General features: G+C 42.6%; 1 protein-coding gene across 2 annotated transcripts; it reads right to left on the bottom strand.

Moving 5' to 3' along the window:
- Positions 1-3,732: 3,732 nt before the first annotated feature.
- On the bottom strand, positions 3,733-15,854 carry gata5 (GATA binding protein 5). Of its 2 annotated transcripts, XM_061690877.1 has the most exons (7): positions 15,822-15,854; positions 14,262-15,011; positions 11,129-11,298; positions 8,984-9,112; positions 7,200-7,284; positions 5,347-5,477; positions 3,733-4,054 (listed from the first exon to the last, which is right to left on the bottom strand). In XM_061690877.1, exons 2-7 carry the CDS (start codon positions 14,812-14,814, stop codon positions 3,932-3,934), a joined length of 1,191 nt encoding a protein of 396 aa, XP_061546861.1. In that variant the 5' UTR covers positions 14,815-15,011; positions 15,822-15,854; the 3' UTR covers positions 3,733-3,931. The 2 variants fall into 2 exon arrangements, with proteins under 2 accessions (XP_061546861.1, XP_061547743.1); XM_061691759.1 differs by lacking the exon at positions 15,822-15,854 and having other exon boundaries at positions 14,262-15,134.
- Between the last annotated feature and the right edge of the window lie 835 nt (positions 15,855-16,689).

Raw genomic sequence — 16,689 nt, 5'->3', positions numbered from 1 at the left:
ATTTTAACACTTCTAACGATCTACCGCAAGAGAATGAAGTTATTTGTATTGCAGCACAGTTGTGGTTGGTATTATTTTCGATTGTTTGGTGGTGCCAACACCGTATGCACTTTGGTTTATAGTCGTTGACAACCTTTGCCCTTGATTGTTCAGGGACCTTTGCGGATCTGTTAGCCTGTGAACAACAGTCGTTAGTATTTTAAGATACTGCATTGTACCGTTTAAGGAAAACGCAATACAAACATAACATTTAGGGCACGTACACAACGTCTTGATGTATGTAGATCCGTGCGTCAAATAAAGAATGTGAAGATGCTACAAAAACAGCAGTTCCTTTTTAGCATCAGTCTGAGGGTTCAATAAAAAAAAAAAAAATGAATCCATTCGTGGATTTCGAACAGTTAAGCATCTTGTGGGTGGAAAGCATTTTTGGCCCCCCATGTATGGTAAAAATATTCTTTAGAATATAGCCACATACGATCCGTTTGGTCCGTATCTTCTAGGATGACCCGCGTCAGCATATGAACAGCGCACACTGAGATGCAGTTTGTCACCGGGGCCTTGACAACCGCTCGACCTTCAGCCTTGACGCTCTGAGGTCCAAACTCAGTTCAGGGTTTATTTGTGTCTGAAGAAATCAACTGAAGACAATACTGCATTTGTGGAGTCCAGCACATGGGTGTAAATGTTTTAAGAATAGAAATACCCAGAAAAATGTACTTGACGAATGCACTGGAAATGCCTGACTTGGCTTCCATTCATGAGCGTGGGGAGCGTTTATCGGTAACTCAGGTTAGCGTTTATCGGTTCGGGCTTATCGGTTCGGGCTCTGGCATTCGACACCCGACCTCGCCGATATCTTTTGAATCGTACAGGACCCCACCATGCGTGTCAGAATTGAACACGAGTTTACGGCAAACATGAAACAACGACGGCAAACGAATCAATTTTACTTATCATTAACTGTATACTATTCATTCTACTCATCTAAAAACAGATATACACATAATTTGTAATGTTTTTTTTTTTTTTTTAAATGTAATTTCATTTTCTTTCTATCATTTCCAATACGTTTGGCTTTACCGATGTGGGTCAGCAGCGGTGGGGCGGCACCCTAGCGCCCACTATTGACCAGCCTCCAATGGTATGATGTATACCGACTGAGTTTAATGTTAATGTTGAAATAAAAATCGTTGTCATCAGAAAAGGGATAATCGGCAAGGCAAGGCAACCGGATTCATATGCTGAATTTGATACAAGTCAGTGATTTAGATGATGTTCATGTACTTAAAAACGAAGTGCAAAAACTATTCAGAAACAAAGTTCAGAAACATAAAATACAGCTTACTGAAAATATTGAAAATGTACAGTGCAAGACTGATCATTTTAAAATGCAAATACTCTAAAACGCTCAAGCCTAAGCATGACAATAGTAAAATAAGTCCAGTGGACAACAGCAATCGTAACAGAGTCATTTCTCCAAAGGCTTGAACTCGCTATGATGAGTTAGCGATACGAAAAATGCGGCTTGAAAGATGTCATTTGCTTTGTTTCTAGTATACTGCAGTGCAGATTGCGAGTTCAACGGCTGGAACTTCTGGCGACGCCAGAACATCTACTGTCCGTGATGCTGCTTTTCCGCTGGACTTCGCTCGGCTCTCTTTTGGGCCACAAATTAGATTCCGGAGGAAATTGAGGGCAGCATGAAAACAGACCGCAGAGCTGGTTTGAGTTTTGTCATTTCTTGCTGTACGTCCTCAAATGCTACATCGATGCGACGATGATGACCAACGAGCCGATGACCGATCATCGAAATAATCGCTCGTAGGAGCGATTGAAAAAGGCCAATCGAGGGTACAGCCACGCCGAGCCAGGTAGGCATTGTGCCGTTAGAAAATTTGGTAATCTGTAATATTGGTGAACTAGCCAAGTATGGTGACATAACGTCACAAAGATGACTCTGTTAGCATTTAGCATGTGCTGTGCATTCATTGCCTTGACTTATGACCTTCATTTTTTATTCACCACAGTACAAGTCACAAGTCACCTACCTTATGACCCTTTGCCTGACTAACATTAGATCACGCTGCACCTGATGAAGGCCTCTCCCAGGAATAGCGAGGGTGGCGCCATAAAACAGGGCGGCGCTGTTGGCGCCGTGGTGCCCGCATGTCGCCTTGGCGGCAGTAAAGCGGCCTCGCTGCTGACTGGGACGCTTTCTCCTCCTCGGCGTGGATTGACGCCATAAAGCACAGTTGGAACGCAACCTTTGGACGACCGCTTGGCACACACACACGTGCGCACGCACGCACGCACGCATACACTCACTGGATGAAGTCATACAGGTGTGCATTAAGCTGCAGTTGTTATGTGCAAGTGCTGCACTTGCAAACAGAGAGAAGGGACTAATGGAGTGCACTAGGATGCACTTGTGTTCAACTTGTATGTTAAGTGATATGATGGATGTTCAATATTAATCAATTTCACAATGTACACATGCCCTAGACATCATTCATTTCCAGATCAGCACAGGTCAATATTTTACGCCTATAAAGTGTCAGCAGCTGCAATCTCCAATGTGTTTGCGTTGCTGGTTGACTCTTTGTATAAGTGTGTATAACTGTCTTCAAATGAGTTGAATATGTGTTTTGAAGTAACAAAGGTAATAGTACAAGTACTGTACATGTGAACACGAAGGATAATATGCATATTGTTCTGACATTGATCAAGATTGCCAGTCAGGTCGCGTCAGCTGCTCTCATGCAAATAATCAAAAAAAAACAAGGTTAAATCCCCAAGGTGTGGAATCAACAAACATGTACCAAACTCAACTTCAAAAGGTCAATGTTTGGACAGAAATATGAGCTCTCGTGCCATGAGGTCTTTGGTGAGATTGACTCTTTATTACATTCATTCATTTCAAATTAATAAATAGTAAATCAGTTCAACCTGAACAGATTCCAAAGGACTTTAAGAAAGAAGAAACAGAGGGTGACATACTCTTTAAAACATTACCGAAAAAAAAAAAATCTTTCATTACTGACAAAATACAGACAATGAAATTAGATTATGTTTAGAATTATTTCACTCTTTTGGACAGTTTTTTTTTTTTTTTTAAGAAATGGATCCATTGCACTTGTGCTGTCAATCATTTGGACAAAACTCTGATATGTAGTCACAACACCTGAAAATGAAATGAAAATCATATCCAATTTCTCACCATCATATACCTCGCAAACCAATTCAGAATCAGAATCAGAATCAGAATCATCTTTATTTGCCAAGTATGTCCAAAACACACAAGGAATTTGTCTCCGGTAGTTGGAGCCGCTCTAGTACGACAACAGACAGTCAATTTACAGAACACTTTGGAGACATCAAGACATTGACAAAAAACAATTGTGCAAAAAGATGCAGAGTCCTCACTTAATGGAGGTCACTCAACATGGCCGCCCAGCACGGCCTAGCGGAGTGAAACGATCATGTCTGCGATGACTTTTAACTGCCCTTATCGCAACATAAATAATGCGTCAATAAAAGTTAATCATCTACATGCTAGTGATGAGATGAGTTCAGCAGCCATAAACCCCGCCCCCCCCCCCCCCAAAAAAAAAAAAAAAATCGGTCCATTTTATTTCTGTAGTGACAGTAACATGTCCTCATTGTGTTTGTTAAAAAAAAAAAAAAAGCAAAACAAATTGCTATAAAATTAATAAGTATGTTTTTCTCTTGTCTTTGCATTGGTGCGTTTGCTTGCTTGATAATAGGTAGTAGTTGGTGAGGTGCAGGTACTCTGCATCTTGCATCCTGTAGGTCGGTTGACTCTCATGTTTAAGTTACTAATGCATCGCCAACGGATTACGTGCTCTCGGCCACACGTCAACCGTGGCGGCCGGTAAGACTTGGAAACCGGGTGATTGGGTTTTAGGACTCATGCTTGAGAAAGAGCGCACCAGGAGTTCTGTGGGGCCACGGATGTCGGAGTAAAGACATAATCCTCATATTTAATGTCCATGTGTGCCGTGGATACTGCAGCGTTCAACTGGGTAGCCGTCTGCAGAGGAAAATACATACAAACATAATGTTGTTTTAGAAATCATTTTAAACTCCAACGCAGGCTTGCACTCAGGCAGAGGGAATGGTTCCTTTCAAAATATAGTCGGCTATAGGATAGTGTACTACCGCATTTCTCCTAGACGAGTGAAAAGATAGCGGAACCGCTTTGTAGTTCAGATGAGGTTACGTAAGACATACGGAAAAGACAGCGAGGCTGTCTCCATTTTGGGGCAGGGGGAAAGTTTCCATTGTGATTCACCAAATAGAATAGAATAGAATCACCTTTGTTTGCCGAGTATGTCAAAAACTGTCTCCGGTAGTTGGAGCCGTTCTCGTGCGACAACAGACAGCCAGTTGACAGAAAATACTTTTGAGACATAAAAACGTCGAAGGAGCTTCCGGGACTATGGTCGGTATCACCTTTTTTTTTCCAAATGATTTTTAAGTCATTTTATTGTGACTCAACAAACTTTTGGCAACAACAACAACAAAACAACCGACGCTAACAAAAGTGACAAAAGTAAATGGAGACTATCAAATTTGCCTTTGTTTGCCAATTCGAGTTTAGGTTAAGAAAAACATTTTAAGACATGAATGTGCCTCTATCATTTGAGTTCTGGAGAGGTGGGGAAGCGTTCATTCATAATAACGTTAAGAAAAAAAATACCTCTTCCTGCTTTTGCAATTTTGTGGGAGTACCAAAGCGACGAGCGTGCTTTTACATCCCTGGCAAGGAAATATTCCTTACTGCTGCTTTAAAAGGAACATGTCATGGGAAATTGATTTTTCTTGACTTAAATAGAAATCGTTGTCTCTGTCGTGCCGGCGTCGGGTGCAATGAAGCAACCAGAAAACTACAAATAGTAAATATTTAGATTTCTGCCAATTTCTGAACGTCTGTCTATTGAAGAAGTTTAAACATAATGTCACGCCCACACTGAGCTGGGCTCCCAGATCCTCCATCTTCAAATACAGGGTTTGATTAAATACGCTTCATATGCACGTGGATATTAATTGTGCTGCAATTTTTTTTATCCTTTGTATATTTTCACAGGACAATATCAGAGACCTTTTATTAAGACTCCTGGTAAAAGTTCTAAATTGTGGGGGGGGGGGGGGGGGGGGGGAATGCATAATATGCCTTTAATAGTATTATAAATCAACCTTGGGAATATGTTAGCATTAAGAGTTTAATGACTAAATTGTTGCGCAGCTTCTCGTTGCAAGACATCAGTAGTTTGTATAGTGATGCTGGCAGTATCAGCATATCGAGACGTTTGAGTTGATTACCTGGGAGGCGGACGTGACAGTCTGCCCGGCGTAGGGTGAAGGGGTCATGCTGGGTTCACTCTTGATGGTGGACGCATGCTCGGATGCAGACAGCGACGATGGCGAGCTGCTGTCAGAGGTCGTGCGCGCTCCTAAAAAAATACCCATGTAAGTTCGTCACGTCATCGTGTTAGGCACAAGTCAATGAAATGCGACATCATTATTTGCTATGCAGTGTTATCTGATTAAGAAGTCGAAATTTGGATTTTTTTTGTTATTTTTTGTGTTATGCTCTTTCTTCAGGTGTAAAATGCGATTGAATTTAAAGCCGTGTAAATACAAACGGAACTCATTTCTGATAACGTCACGTCTTTAAAAAGTGGTATGTGCAATATTATGCATACCTACGGTTATATCGACACTTTTCTACACTGTACTGTTGGGCGTATTATAATTCATCAGTGTATCATATATATTCATTGTACATACAGTGGATACGGAAGGTTTTTACGGAAGGTTCACCTTCGAGAAAGACAATGACCCTAAGCACACAGCTAAAATACCGAAGGACTGGCTTCAGAACAACTCCGTGACTGTTTTTGAATGGCCCAGCCATAGCCCTGACTTAAACCCAATTGAGGATCTCTGGAAAGACCTGAAAATGGCTACCCACCGACGTTCACCATCCAACCTGACAGAACTGGTTCATTTTTGTGCTTAAATTAGATGTATATTTGTTTTAATTCCTCCTAAAAGCTCTTGTATTTGTTCTTACTTGGTTGGTTGTGTTCAAATTATTAATACAAATGCATATATGTGACTATTGCTGCTATGTCTATCTATCCGCCAATGCTAGCGTTATCACAAAAGAGGTAGACAGGCTGGGCCCTTTAATTTCTAGACCACCAGAGTAACTGATTCAGGGTTGCCATGGCAACAACTCGGATGTTATTCTTCTAAGTACAAGGCAATGCAGCATCCAATTGATGGCGATGCTGGCATTAGAATGCAAAATCTTGACATGTTGTGGCATTAAGAAATATGATAATTTCTCATATATGATGTGCACCCATGTATAATACGCACCCCCAACATTGGCCTCAAAATTCTGGAAAACCCTTCTACCTATGTAGAATGCATTTTTACAATGCCTGATTTTGCTTCTACCCAGATGATAAAACATGAAGTATGATTTTTTTCAAATAATTATTCTGAAGTGAGGCACTTTATTTGAACATGTAATACTTTCTATCTATTTACTTGGTCTTATTTTGAAATTCACAGCCCGAATTTTATTTAGTAAATGAGAAAACACACAGTTGTGCTCATATGTTTGCTTACCCAAGCAGAATTTGTAAGATTCAATTCTGTAAAGAAAACATGAAGGGCCAGGCAAAACACATTTAATTTTTTTGAATGGCATTCAAATTAAACGGTCAAGCATTTCAGAAAAGCATTATCATTAAACAAAAAATAATCACAAAGAAATGAATGATGGTTGATGTTCAGTCATCAGTCATATTTGAAAAAATTCACAAACTCTGCCAGGGAATGTAAACTTATGAGCACAACTGTACATATATGCAGTCATACGTACCCTTGTCATATTGGAATGAAAGTGTAGGCGACACCTTTCTCATAACCTCTAGGTGGCGGTAGAATATTGAAATGAATGTGTACATCTTTTTCATAAACTCTAGATGGTGGCATACATTTATAAAATGGGAACGTTTTTTCCCCTTTTCCCCTATACCTATGTATTATGCGCACTATTGACTTTTGAATTTTTTTGGGGGGGGGGGGGGGGGGGAAATGTGCATTATACACGAGAAATTACGGTCCTTGTTTTTCATGTGCGTACACTTTTGCCCCACCTGTGAGTAATTTGTTCTTGGGCATTTTGGGTTTGCGCTTCCTTGTCTGTATACTCTCTTTCTTCATGGCCAGAGGTCGGGGCACCTGTAGGGAGGAGAGCAACGGTCATGAGTTGACTCACTGTTACAACAGAGGCCACGGTGTCATGACAACCCACACAAGCTCCGCTCCCACACTGCAGCTCTGATAACGACGACCACGGTGCCCTTGCAGAGGCATTATGCTCTATTAATATCAGCTGCCCGACACAGAAAAGCCATCTCCACGCCAAACGTTTAGTTCAGGTCACAACAGTACAGTTGTGAATGAAAAACCTTGATCTGGCTTGTGTGGAGACGGTGAGTCAGTAAGTAGCGTGACATCACTGTATGACGCCACCAATACATTTGACAAAGACGAATGTGATACAGCAAAGTGTTTCGCGTTGGCATCAAACACAAATGGCTTTGAATCCTCTCTTGTTTGGGATGAAAAATGATGTGTTTGAAGAAGCAAGAGGTTTTGATTCAACTTTGGAGGATTCGTTTCACTTTTTATTTATTTTTGTGTGTGTATTTCTTTTTAACCAACAATTAACTGTTACTGTAGCAACATCCATGCATCCATCTATTTTCTGTACAGCTTGTCCTCATTAGGGTCACAGGAGAGCTGGATTCTATCTCAGCTGACTTTGGAAGAGAGTACAGCCTGGACCCATCGCCAGGCAATCGCAAGGCACTCACACTTATGTTCAAACCGAGAGGCAGTTTAGAGCTTTCAAATAACCAACAAGCATGTTTTTGGAATCTGCGAGAAATGTAGAGAAAAGCCAGGTGAGCACCAGGAGAAAATGCAAGTTCCACACGAAATGGCCTGAGCTGAGATTTGAACCCAGAAGCACTTGACTGGAAAGCAGATGTTCTAACCCAGTAGTGTCCACATCGTAGTTACGGTTTCCCCTGGAGGGCCGTCATGAGCGCAAACACATATACAGTAAATGTACAATTACCTCATGTTATTACATATAGACAAAAAAAGCGACGAATAACTATATTTGAAACCAGAAGTCCAGTAAAAAGTTGTTAATTGAGTTTATTTTGAAACGGGGATTGGTAACAAAAATGTTTGCAATCAATGTGACATAAAAGGGAAGACGATTTGCAATGTTGTTATTTTCGCAAGAAACATGACGTTGACGCACTTGATTTGCTTTCGCGGGCCACATAAACTGATGTGGTGGGCCAGCTGTGGCTCCCGGGCCTTGAATTTGACACCCGTGTTCTAAGCTATCGTATTTGTACTTTTTAAAAACAATAAATCGCTTCCTCTTTGGCTTATCACCCTTGAAACCCTTGCGGAAGTGTACCGTCGAGCGGTCATTCGCGGACACAAAGTAATACAACTTACAGCATAATAATGAATCAATTCTGTTCAAACTGTTACACTTGCTTGCTCCATTTCCTAAAAGAAGACAAACAACTGATGTTGCACTTTCCTCAAAAGAAAAGAGCGGTGCCGAGTATACAGTTTTGTAGGTGCAAGTATGCTCATCCTCAGTTGCTCATAAGCGTGCTCTGAAAGACATTTTAAACATGTAATCATGAGTAATTATGTTTATGATGTTCATATGTTTTCAATCGGCATTTCGCATGGATGGATGACAATGGAAACAACCAAAAATGTGGACCAAACAGAAACATGATTTAACCGCGACTTGTCGGCGTGGCAGATATTCACAACAAGAATCTAGAACTCAAGAACTGAACGGCAAATAGCTTCGAAGATCCCCTGAGGTGCAACATACCCCGTGCAGTTTCATGTAGAGACCGCAGGCGTTGCACACTGGCTCTCCCTCAGCGTTACGCCTCCACAGCGTCGTGGTGCTCGTGTGACAGTTGGTGCAGCACAGGCCGGCTCGGCGAGATGTGGTGTGCTGTCGGTGGAGGCAAAAATGAAACATAAACGGTTGCATTTTTTCTTTTTTGTGCTTTTGGCTCAGACCCAAGTCAGTGCTCTCCTCAGACTCCCTTTCGACTCAAACTTTTCCCTCGAAAAATGAATCGCAGGACGTCAGCGCGGGACACGAAACGTACGGCAGTGATGAATTATTGCATTGTGGCGCTGACGCGAAACTAACTCATGATTCATTAGCTGGATAGCCTTTTAACAGCAACATACTATAAATAAAGATTATTTTGCACACAAACACAATTATCTTGTTTTGTAAAGCAGAAGCAACAGCAGCCACATTTGCTGCGAGAATCTCACAAACGCCTTGTCCAAGGGCAAGGTCACTACAGGACAACTACGAGCAGGTTGCGAGGTAAGTGGGTTGTTTTTAGAATGACCAAGCACAGCTGCGCTACAAAAACAAGCAAGCTTGTGGGGAATAACCAGCTGTGAAGCCTTACTTTGATGCACTCACTAGTGCAAAAATTCTCCTAAGTGACTGCAAAAGTGATCTTTTGACAATGTCTTACGTCTTTGCACTGTGGGCAATATTTTCGCAGACGGCTGTCCGCTAACATGTTTGAGTTGCCGGCAGTTTGATCGCCTGCTCATTCTGCATTGAATAAGAGCACCCGCCCACACGGTTGCCACACCAGCCAAGCACCGGCGGTGCCAACGCTCCAGTCACGCACGTGTCACTGCTATGATGCGTCGCCCTCTTCCGCACAGAGACGTCCCCAGTGCGAGACTGCCATCGCGTCACATTTAAAGGGAATCAGAGGAGCCGCTTTGATTGGACATGCTAAAAAAATCGTCCGTGTTCGCTCCCACAACGACGCAGACCTCCCCGAATCTGCCCCCCACCCCCCACCCACCTCCCCGCACACACACACTTTTACAGCCATTAATTCCGCTTCAACACGTTGCAACACATTTTCCCCAAGCTGCTTTTAAAAGCATCATGAAGACGAGCAATCACAAAGACAGCAGATGAGACGTGTTTACTTAAAAAATATATATAATATTGCGCGAACCAGCCTGCAAGAGGAAAAAAAAACCCTGCACAGATATCTTTCCGAGCAAGCAATGTAAATTGAGTAAAACTGTTCCACCTTCATCATGTCGCCAATTTTCTGACAAACTGTAAACATGAATGATTGTCATTATTATGACCTCACCTCTTTCCGCTCAACATTTGAAGACACTTTACGTGCCATAAAGTTACAAGCGGAGACTTAATCACTGAGGCGGCCATTTTTTCACTTGTGGGAATCAAAGCCCCGATGTTCATACCGCATTGTTACGTACAGTATGTTAGCTTGCTTGCTCGCTCATGCCGTGATTGATTGCAATATATAAATTAATGTGTCTTAAGAAGGAAACATTTCTTGTTTGTGATTTAATGTTGATGATGATGATGATGATTACGATTGAAAAAAAATGATTACTATTGAAAAAAAACATGTAGAAAGTGTCAAAACATTTTCAAATCCTTTCTGTTTTGTGTCTGATAAGCTTGCTATAGTAAGAATGAGGTTGAACTGAATTTTTGTCTTCAGTGTTTCCATGGGACATTTAATTATCTGGCTTCTTAAGTGCGTGCTTCACTGTCATTGCGTTCGCCCTCAACCGAAGTTGAACAGTTTGCTGATTGAGTCGGAGACGATGATCATTTGCTCCTAAAAAAAAAATTGGGCTTACTTCTGAATAATGTGTCGCCACGACTTCTGAAATGATGGACAAAAATTAACAAAATATTGAACGTAGCATCCTAAAGATTCACCCAATAATACATGTAGTTCCACAGAATATATGTATAATATATTCATATTTAGATCCCTGTCTTTTATTTCATAATTGCCCTATTTTAAAGGTACTGCTCCATGTGTCAGATCAATCGAAATGTCTTTGAGTGTCACCAGACATTCCCGGCAATAGAAACCTTTTAGGTTGAAAAGGCGCAATCAAGTCAGACGAGCTTTTTTCAGCTTTGCCTTACCAGCCGTTTCTGAGGTTTGATGAGCGGCCTGTTGATGCCGTTCATCTTGTGGTAGAGGCCGCAGGCGTTGCACAGGTAGTGCCCCGTGCCGTCTCTGCGCCACAGCGGCGTGGAGATGGAGCCGCAGTTGACGCACTCCCTGCCCTCTGTGGCCATGTCCTCCACCAGATCTGCGCACGCAGTTCGAGCACTTTTAACGACGCACAGTCGGAATAGCGGGCAAATGCAAACGCCACCGTTGGAAGCCTTTCTAATCATATGAACTTATTACATAGTTCTAGACTTCAAAACGATGTCTGCAGAAACAATTTCCCCCAAAATTTGACTCAGAAGTGATTTTGGGGGAATGGTGACACGTTTGCTCTTCAGACAGGTTTTGGCCCGCCCACATTAAGGTCCGAAACTGTACGAGCCTGCTGATGTTAGCAGCAGAAGACGAGCACATTTCCTTACTCAATAAGTGTGTGTTTTCACCTTTGTTTTTATTTTGTTTCCAATAACGCAGGAAAATAGTGGGGTTGGACACATTTGAGTAGGCTTGTTCAAATCGATCGTCGTTGTGCTTCGTTGCAGAATGAAGGCGGCACATGAGTTAAGTGCGCGCAGATTAATTTCAGCCTATAAACACGGGTTTTGTCAGCTCAGTGTTGTATTGACTGCATCGCTCACCTTTGAAAAAGAGTTTGGACCGATGACGTGATACAGGCATTTGCTTTTAAACAATTTCTTGTTTGTTTTTTTTTTTTCTGGTTTGGATATTAGACTCGAATGCTTGGGTTCTACAAATTCTCCCTCTCGCAGAAAGCAGCCGTGCATTCGTGTGACTTGGAAGTCAACTCCAACAAGTACCTTAAAACCGATAGGATTTTAACACATTGCAGGGGTGGGGGTTAGTGTGTGATGAATAGCTGCGGAGGAATTTAAAGTAACACCCCTCATTCCCTGAGCCATGCGATGGAGAGAGATCAAAAACCTGCATTGGGGAGACAGACTAATGGAGGGAAAGAGGGGGTGGGGGGTGTTATCAGTCAGAAAAGATCCAGGGGTCCCATCTAGCCATCGCAGCCCTGACACACAACGGACTCCTGGCATGAATTGGCCAAAATTCCCAATTACTCATCCAATAGAGGAAGGACCTGCATGGGGATGTTAAAAGAAATCCAACTGAACAAGCCTGGAATAACTGTCATGCTGTTCAGGCTGAGAGACAAACATTGACATCGATGTTGGACATGAATGCGAGCATTTCCCCCGATAATATTGTACCCATGCAAATTAACACGGTATGTGTCCGAATTAAGTTGATTTGAATTGAAAGAAAAATAACAATCCAAAAAATCCACAGGTGATCTATTTGTATTTTCAGCCCAGAAAGTTTGTCGATTCTCCAAGTTCATGAAGAAAATGAGACCCTAACGCGAATCTCCCTTTTGTCAGTTTCCATGCAAGTTCTGACATTTGAGACTCGATGTCATTGAAAAGACAGAAGCTCACATTTATCTTCGACTTGACCTTCGTAAAGGAACCCGATGGCTGTCGTGCCACATATACTGTATTGGTATCATCAAACAACTAGCTCAGTTGTTCAGGTTCACACCTTTAAAATAATAATAATAAATAAGAATATCTATATATACACACACACACACACACACACACACGCACATATTTATTTATTTTTTTACTTATTACAGTAATTTATAGTTGTTGTTTTTTTTTAAACCATTCTGCATTTTGTTGCATATTTGGTGGGAGTACAAGTTGGGTCAGTTTTGTGAAAGACGAGTAAAAACAGCAAATCTTTGATCGGACGAATCCAACAACGGGGACTTTTGCGGGGTCGGTTCATTGTCGAATTGTGCGCGCATGGAGACATTTTGGAGTGTTTTTTTTTTTGGGGGGGGGGGGGGGGGGGTGACAGTGCCGGTGATGCTCGGAGGCGATAGCCGCTGCTGATGGCTGGGGTGGGGGGGGGACAATGAGCTCTTGTGTCAAAGTGTATTGAGCCCTGAAAATCAAAACAGCGCACTGTTGCTCAGGGATGAGATTAACCTTTGAATTGATTGTTTTTTTACTTAGACTCTCGCGAGAAGAATGTGTATTGTCTTGGTCCAATTTGGGGCATTGTTTCCAACACTTTGATTCAATCGAGACCAATGACTTTATCGGCCTCTTTATGTATTTATGTATGTATTTATTTATTTATTTATTTATGTATAGCACTAGCACGGATCAGGAACGATTATAGCAAAAATTAACACGGGGGGGGGGGGGGGGGAATGGTAATAAGTGCTGTTAATGTGGATAACAATAGTAAGATTTCAATTAAAAAAAAAAAAAAAAATCATCGTCATCACGACATTGATAATGACACAAGTTCTACGAATATAATTTTGACATAGTGGTCAAAAACCGGAGCCGTAATTAAGAAAATATAATAACAATACATGATTCATATTTAATTCATGCATATAATAAGATATTATTGCATTGAATTCATTATTATGGTCTCCTACGAGCCCAATGTTATTTTAAGTTATTCTTTTGATAGGAATTGTTTTGAGTTGCTATTCCTCTAATATAACGTTTGTTATGATTGTTACAATAATCATGCCATAATTATTATATTTTATTTGTATGCCGATTGCTATCATCATGCGGAATGTTACGTCAGACTGACAGGCGTTTCTAATATTGTCGAATGTGTTTATGTTGAGATGGGCGCAATATTAGGAGCATTTCTCGGCGCAGCCTCGAATACAGCAAAATGAATAGGAATATTGTTTTTCACAGCATATTAAAATCAGCATCTGTTCAGCATTGTAAATGTGAAAATAACAATAATTTCTTGATGGAGGCGGGCATCTTTGATGGATCTCATTCGATTGTGAATTATTAGTAGAAATTAAGACGCGCGTATGTTTGTTAGCTATTTGTCTATATATATATATATATATATAGATATATATTTAAGAAATGGTTTATTTAACTGAAATGTCGTGTCACCGTTTCAGTTCTTCATGAAAAAAATACCAAATAAATTCTGAGGGTTGTTCTGAGATATTTCCTGTGGATTGGATTGTTATGGTTGAACTATCAAGAAGCGCGCACACGGCGGGTGGGGGGTTCCTACCCAGACTGCAGCGCCGCGCGGACATGCCTCCTTGGCGGCCCTGCAGGCTCATCACTCCGCTCTCGAGGGGTCCCGGCGTCCAGGAGGAGGTCGCCATCTCCGGGCTCATGTAAGCGTACGGCCCGGTGTAAGAGCCCCCAGCGGGGCGCACCAGGGCCCCGCCGAGCTGGTCCGCCCGGCCGCCGTTGCCGAGCACGAGCGGGCTCTGGTAAGCGGCCTCCCGGCCGGTGTTGGTGCTCGGCGGCGGGCTGTGCGAGTAGGAGAAGCCGTGCGGAGGGTGAGGGCTGCTGGCCGCGAAAGAAGAGCCGTCCGCGGCGCCCTGCGGCCAGCCGTGGTGGGGGTGATGGTGGTGGTGGTGGTGGTGGTGGTGGGCGCCGAGGCCGTGGGACTGGTGAGGCGGCTCGCACGTCTGCAGGTAGGGCAGCGTGGGCAGCATGCCCGGGACTCTGCTGGTCGGGACGTAGACGGGGGAGCTGGCCGAGGGGTGCAAGTAATTCCCGGTGTCGTGCGTGTAAGGGGACTGGTTGGACGACAAGGTCAGGCTCTGATACATTTTCCTCTCCTCTTTCACAACTTGCTATTTAAAAATCAATCAATCAATCAATCAATCCCAAATCCCAAATCAATCAACAGATAAAAAATAAAAAAATGTTTTGCGGGGCGAGAGCTGGTCTCGGTCCTTCGAGCGTGGGCGACGTTGTCCACGCTGCGGATCCCTCCGCAGGAACTTGCAGCTCAACAGCGCACAAACTGCAAAAGACGTCATTTGGATCATTCCACAATTGCGAGGGCATTTTCTGCGCACCGTCAAATTGGAATAAGCCACGCACTCGTTGTGGAAATCTGAGACAAAATGTAACTAAAGTGTTTGTATTATTATTATTATTATATTTTGGGGGGGGGACACCAAATAGCTCTTGAGCACCCCATAAAACGTCTTTTCTCTCTTGCGCCTCCCACTTGATGACGAAAAGAATCCGCTCTGTCTTCTAATTGTTCAAATGTTTCCTTTCACCGACGTACGATCAATAGTAGTAATTATGCTCTGAACATGTGTCAGGTGTCAACATACATTACACTGGAAGAAGCAAAAAGTACTTCTTGAATTGGATTATGCACGTCGGTTGCACGTGACGAAAATGTGCTAAACTGACGCAATTCCCCCCAAATAATATGTTAGATAACATATTTACCGATGTGCGTGTTCGAATTAAGTACATTCAAATGACTTTATCCTCAGCGTAGAATTATTCATTGAGCTAATTTGTCCCCCCCTCACGAAAAAAACAAAAAACGAAAAAACACACAGATCAAGCAAAAAATGGTGTTAAAATAGATCATCCTCATCACGTCACGTCAGCCGTATTCCTCGCCCCGTCGCGTGAATCAGCTTTGGTTTGAAACTCGCGCATGCTAATTGAAGCGCGCATATCCCGCAGGCATTGAACTCATCGCAAAACTCGAAGTCAAACACACACGCTGATGATATCGCGCGGAAGGATACACGCGAGGAACATCGTTTGCTTCCAAGGGTTCTCTCTCGCAGATGTATTATCTTACCAGATAAGGGCGAGCAGGTGATTAAAAAAAAAAAAAAAAAAAAAAAAAACCAAACCAATCAGTCCAGTCCTGGAGCCTTCCGAACGTCACCCGGAGGAGACCGAGCACCCTGCGGCCAAACCTCGTGCAAGGAAGGAGCAGAGCGGGAGCACCCGAACTCCAAAGCGCGCCTGCGTTTCAAGGCACTCGTCCTTCCGAGTAAGTCCCAGTCCAAGAATTACCAGGTCTCCCCCCCCCCCCCCTCCCCCCCCCTCCCACACCCCCACCCACCCGGTGCCCGTCCAGAGAGGGGCGGTCGCTGATAATTGCTGATAAGCGCGTGTGAGTCCACGCGCTCTCCCGCTGGAAAGTTGGGAGACGCTTCAGGAGCACGTGACCGAGCGCGGAGGTAGGCCCAAAAGAAAGGGTGTGGTGGTGGAGGAGGGCCCTGAGGTGCCCCCACCCCCACCCATAGAAAGGCCTTCTGGGTGGTTGCACCTGTATGCAGGAGTAATATATACTTAGATATATATTCTTAAAAGTAAGCAACGCAGTAACACAGCCACATTTAAAAATGGAATATCAACTAATGTGTTATTTCATTTCTGCAAAGCAAAGCTACTCATTTAAAGACCGAGCTACTGTAAAATTAAAAAGATAAAATATAATATTATATATATATATATATATATATATTTATATAAATGCATGATGGCAGCATTAGCAAGGCAGATTTAAATGCACTCAGATTCATTTGATTTGTAATCACTTTCATTCCGTGGCCGCGCTGCAAAGCGTCATACAGCACAAGAGCGATTTCTTCACCCAAAATGTATTCATATTCATATTATTATTATTATTATTATTATTCTCTGTAACGATTATGCTC

Source organism: Phycodurus eques, chromosome 1, assembly GCF_024500275.1.
Source record: "Phycodurus eques isolate BA_2022a chromosome 1, UOR_Pequ_1.1, whole genome shotgun sequence".
In the NCBI taxonomy this organism is placed as follows: Eukaryota; Metazoa; Chordata; class Actinopteri; order Syngnathiformes; family Syngnathidae; genus Phycodurus; species Phycodurus eques.
Note: the sequence above shows the minus strand (reverse complement) of the source record. Positions and strands in the feature narration are given on the sequence as shown.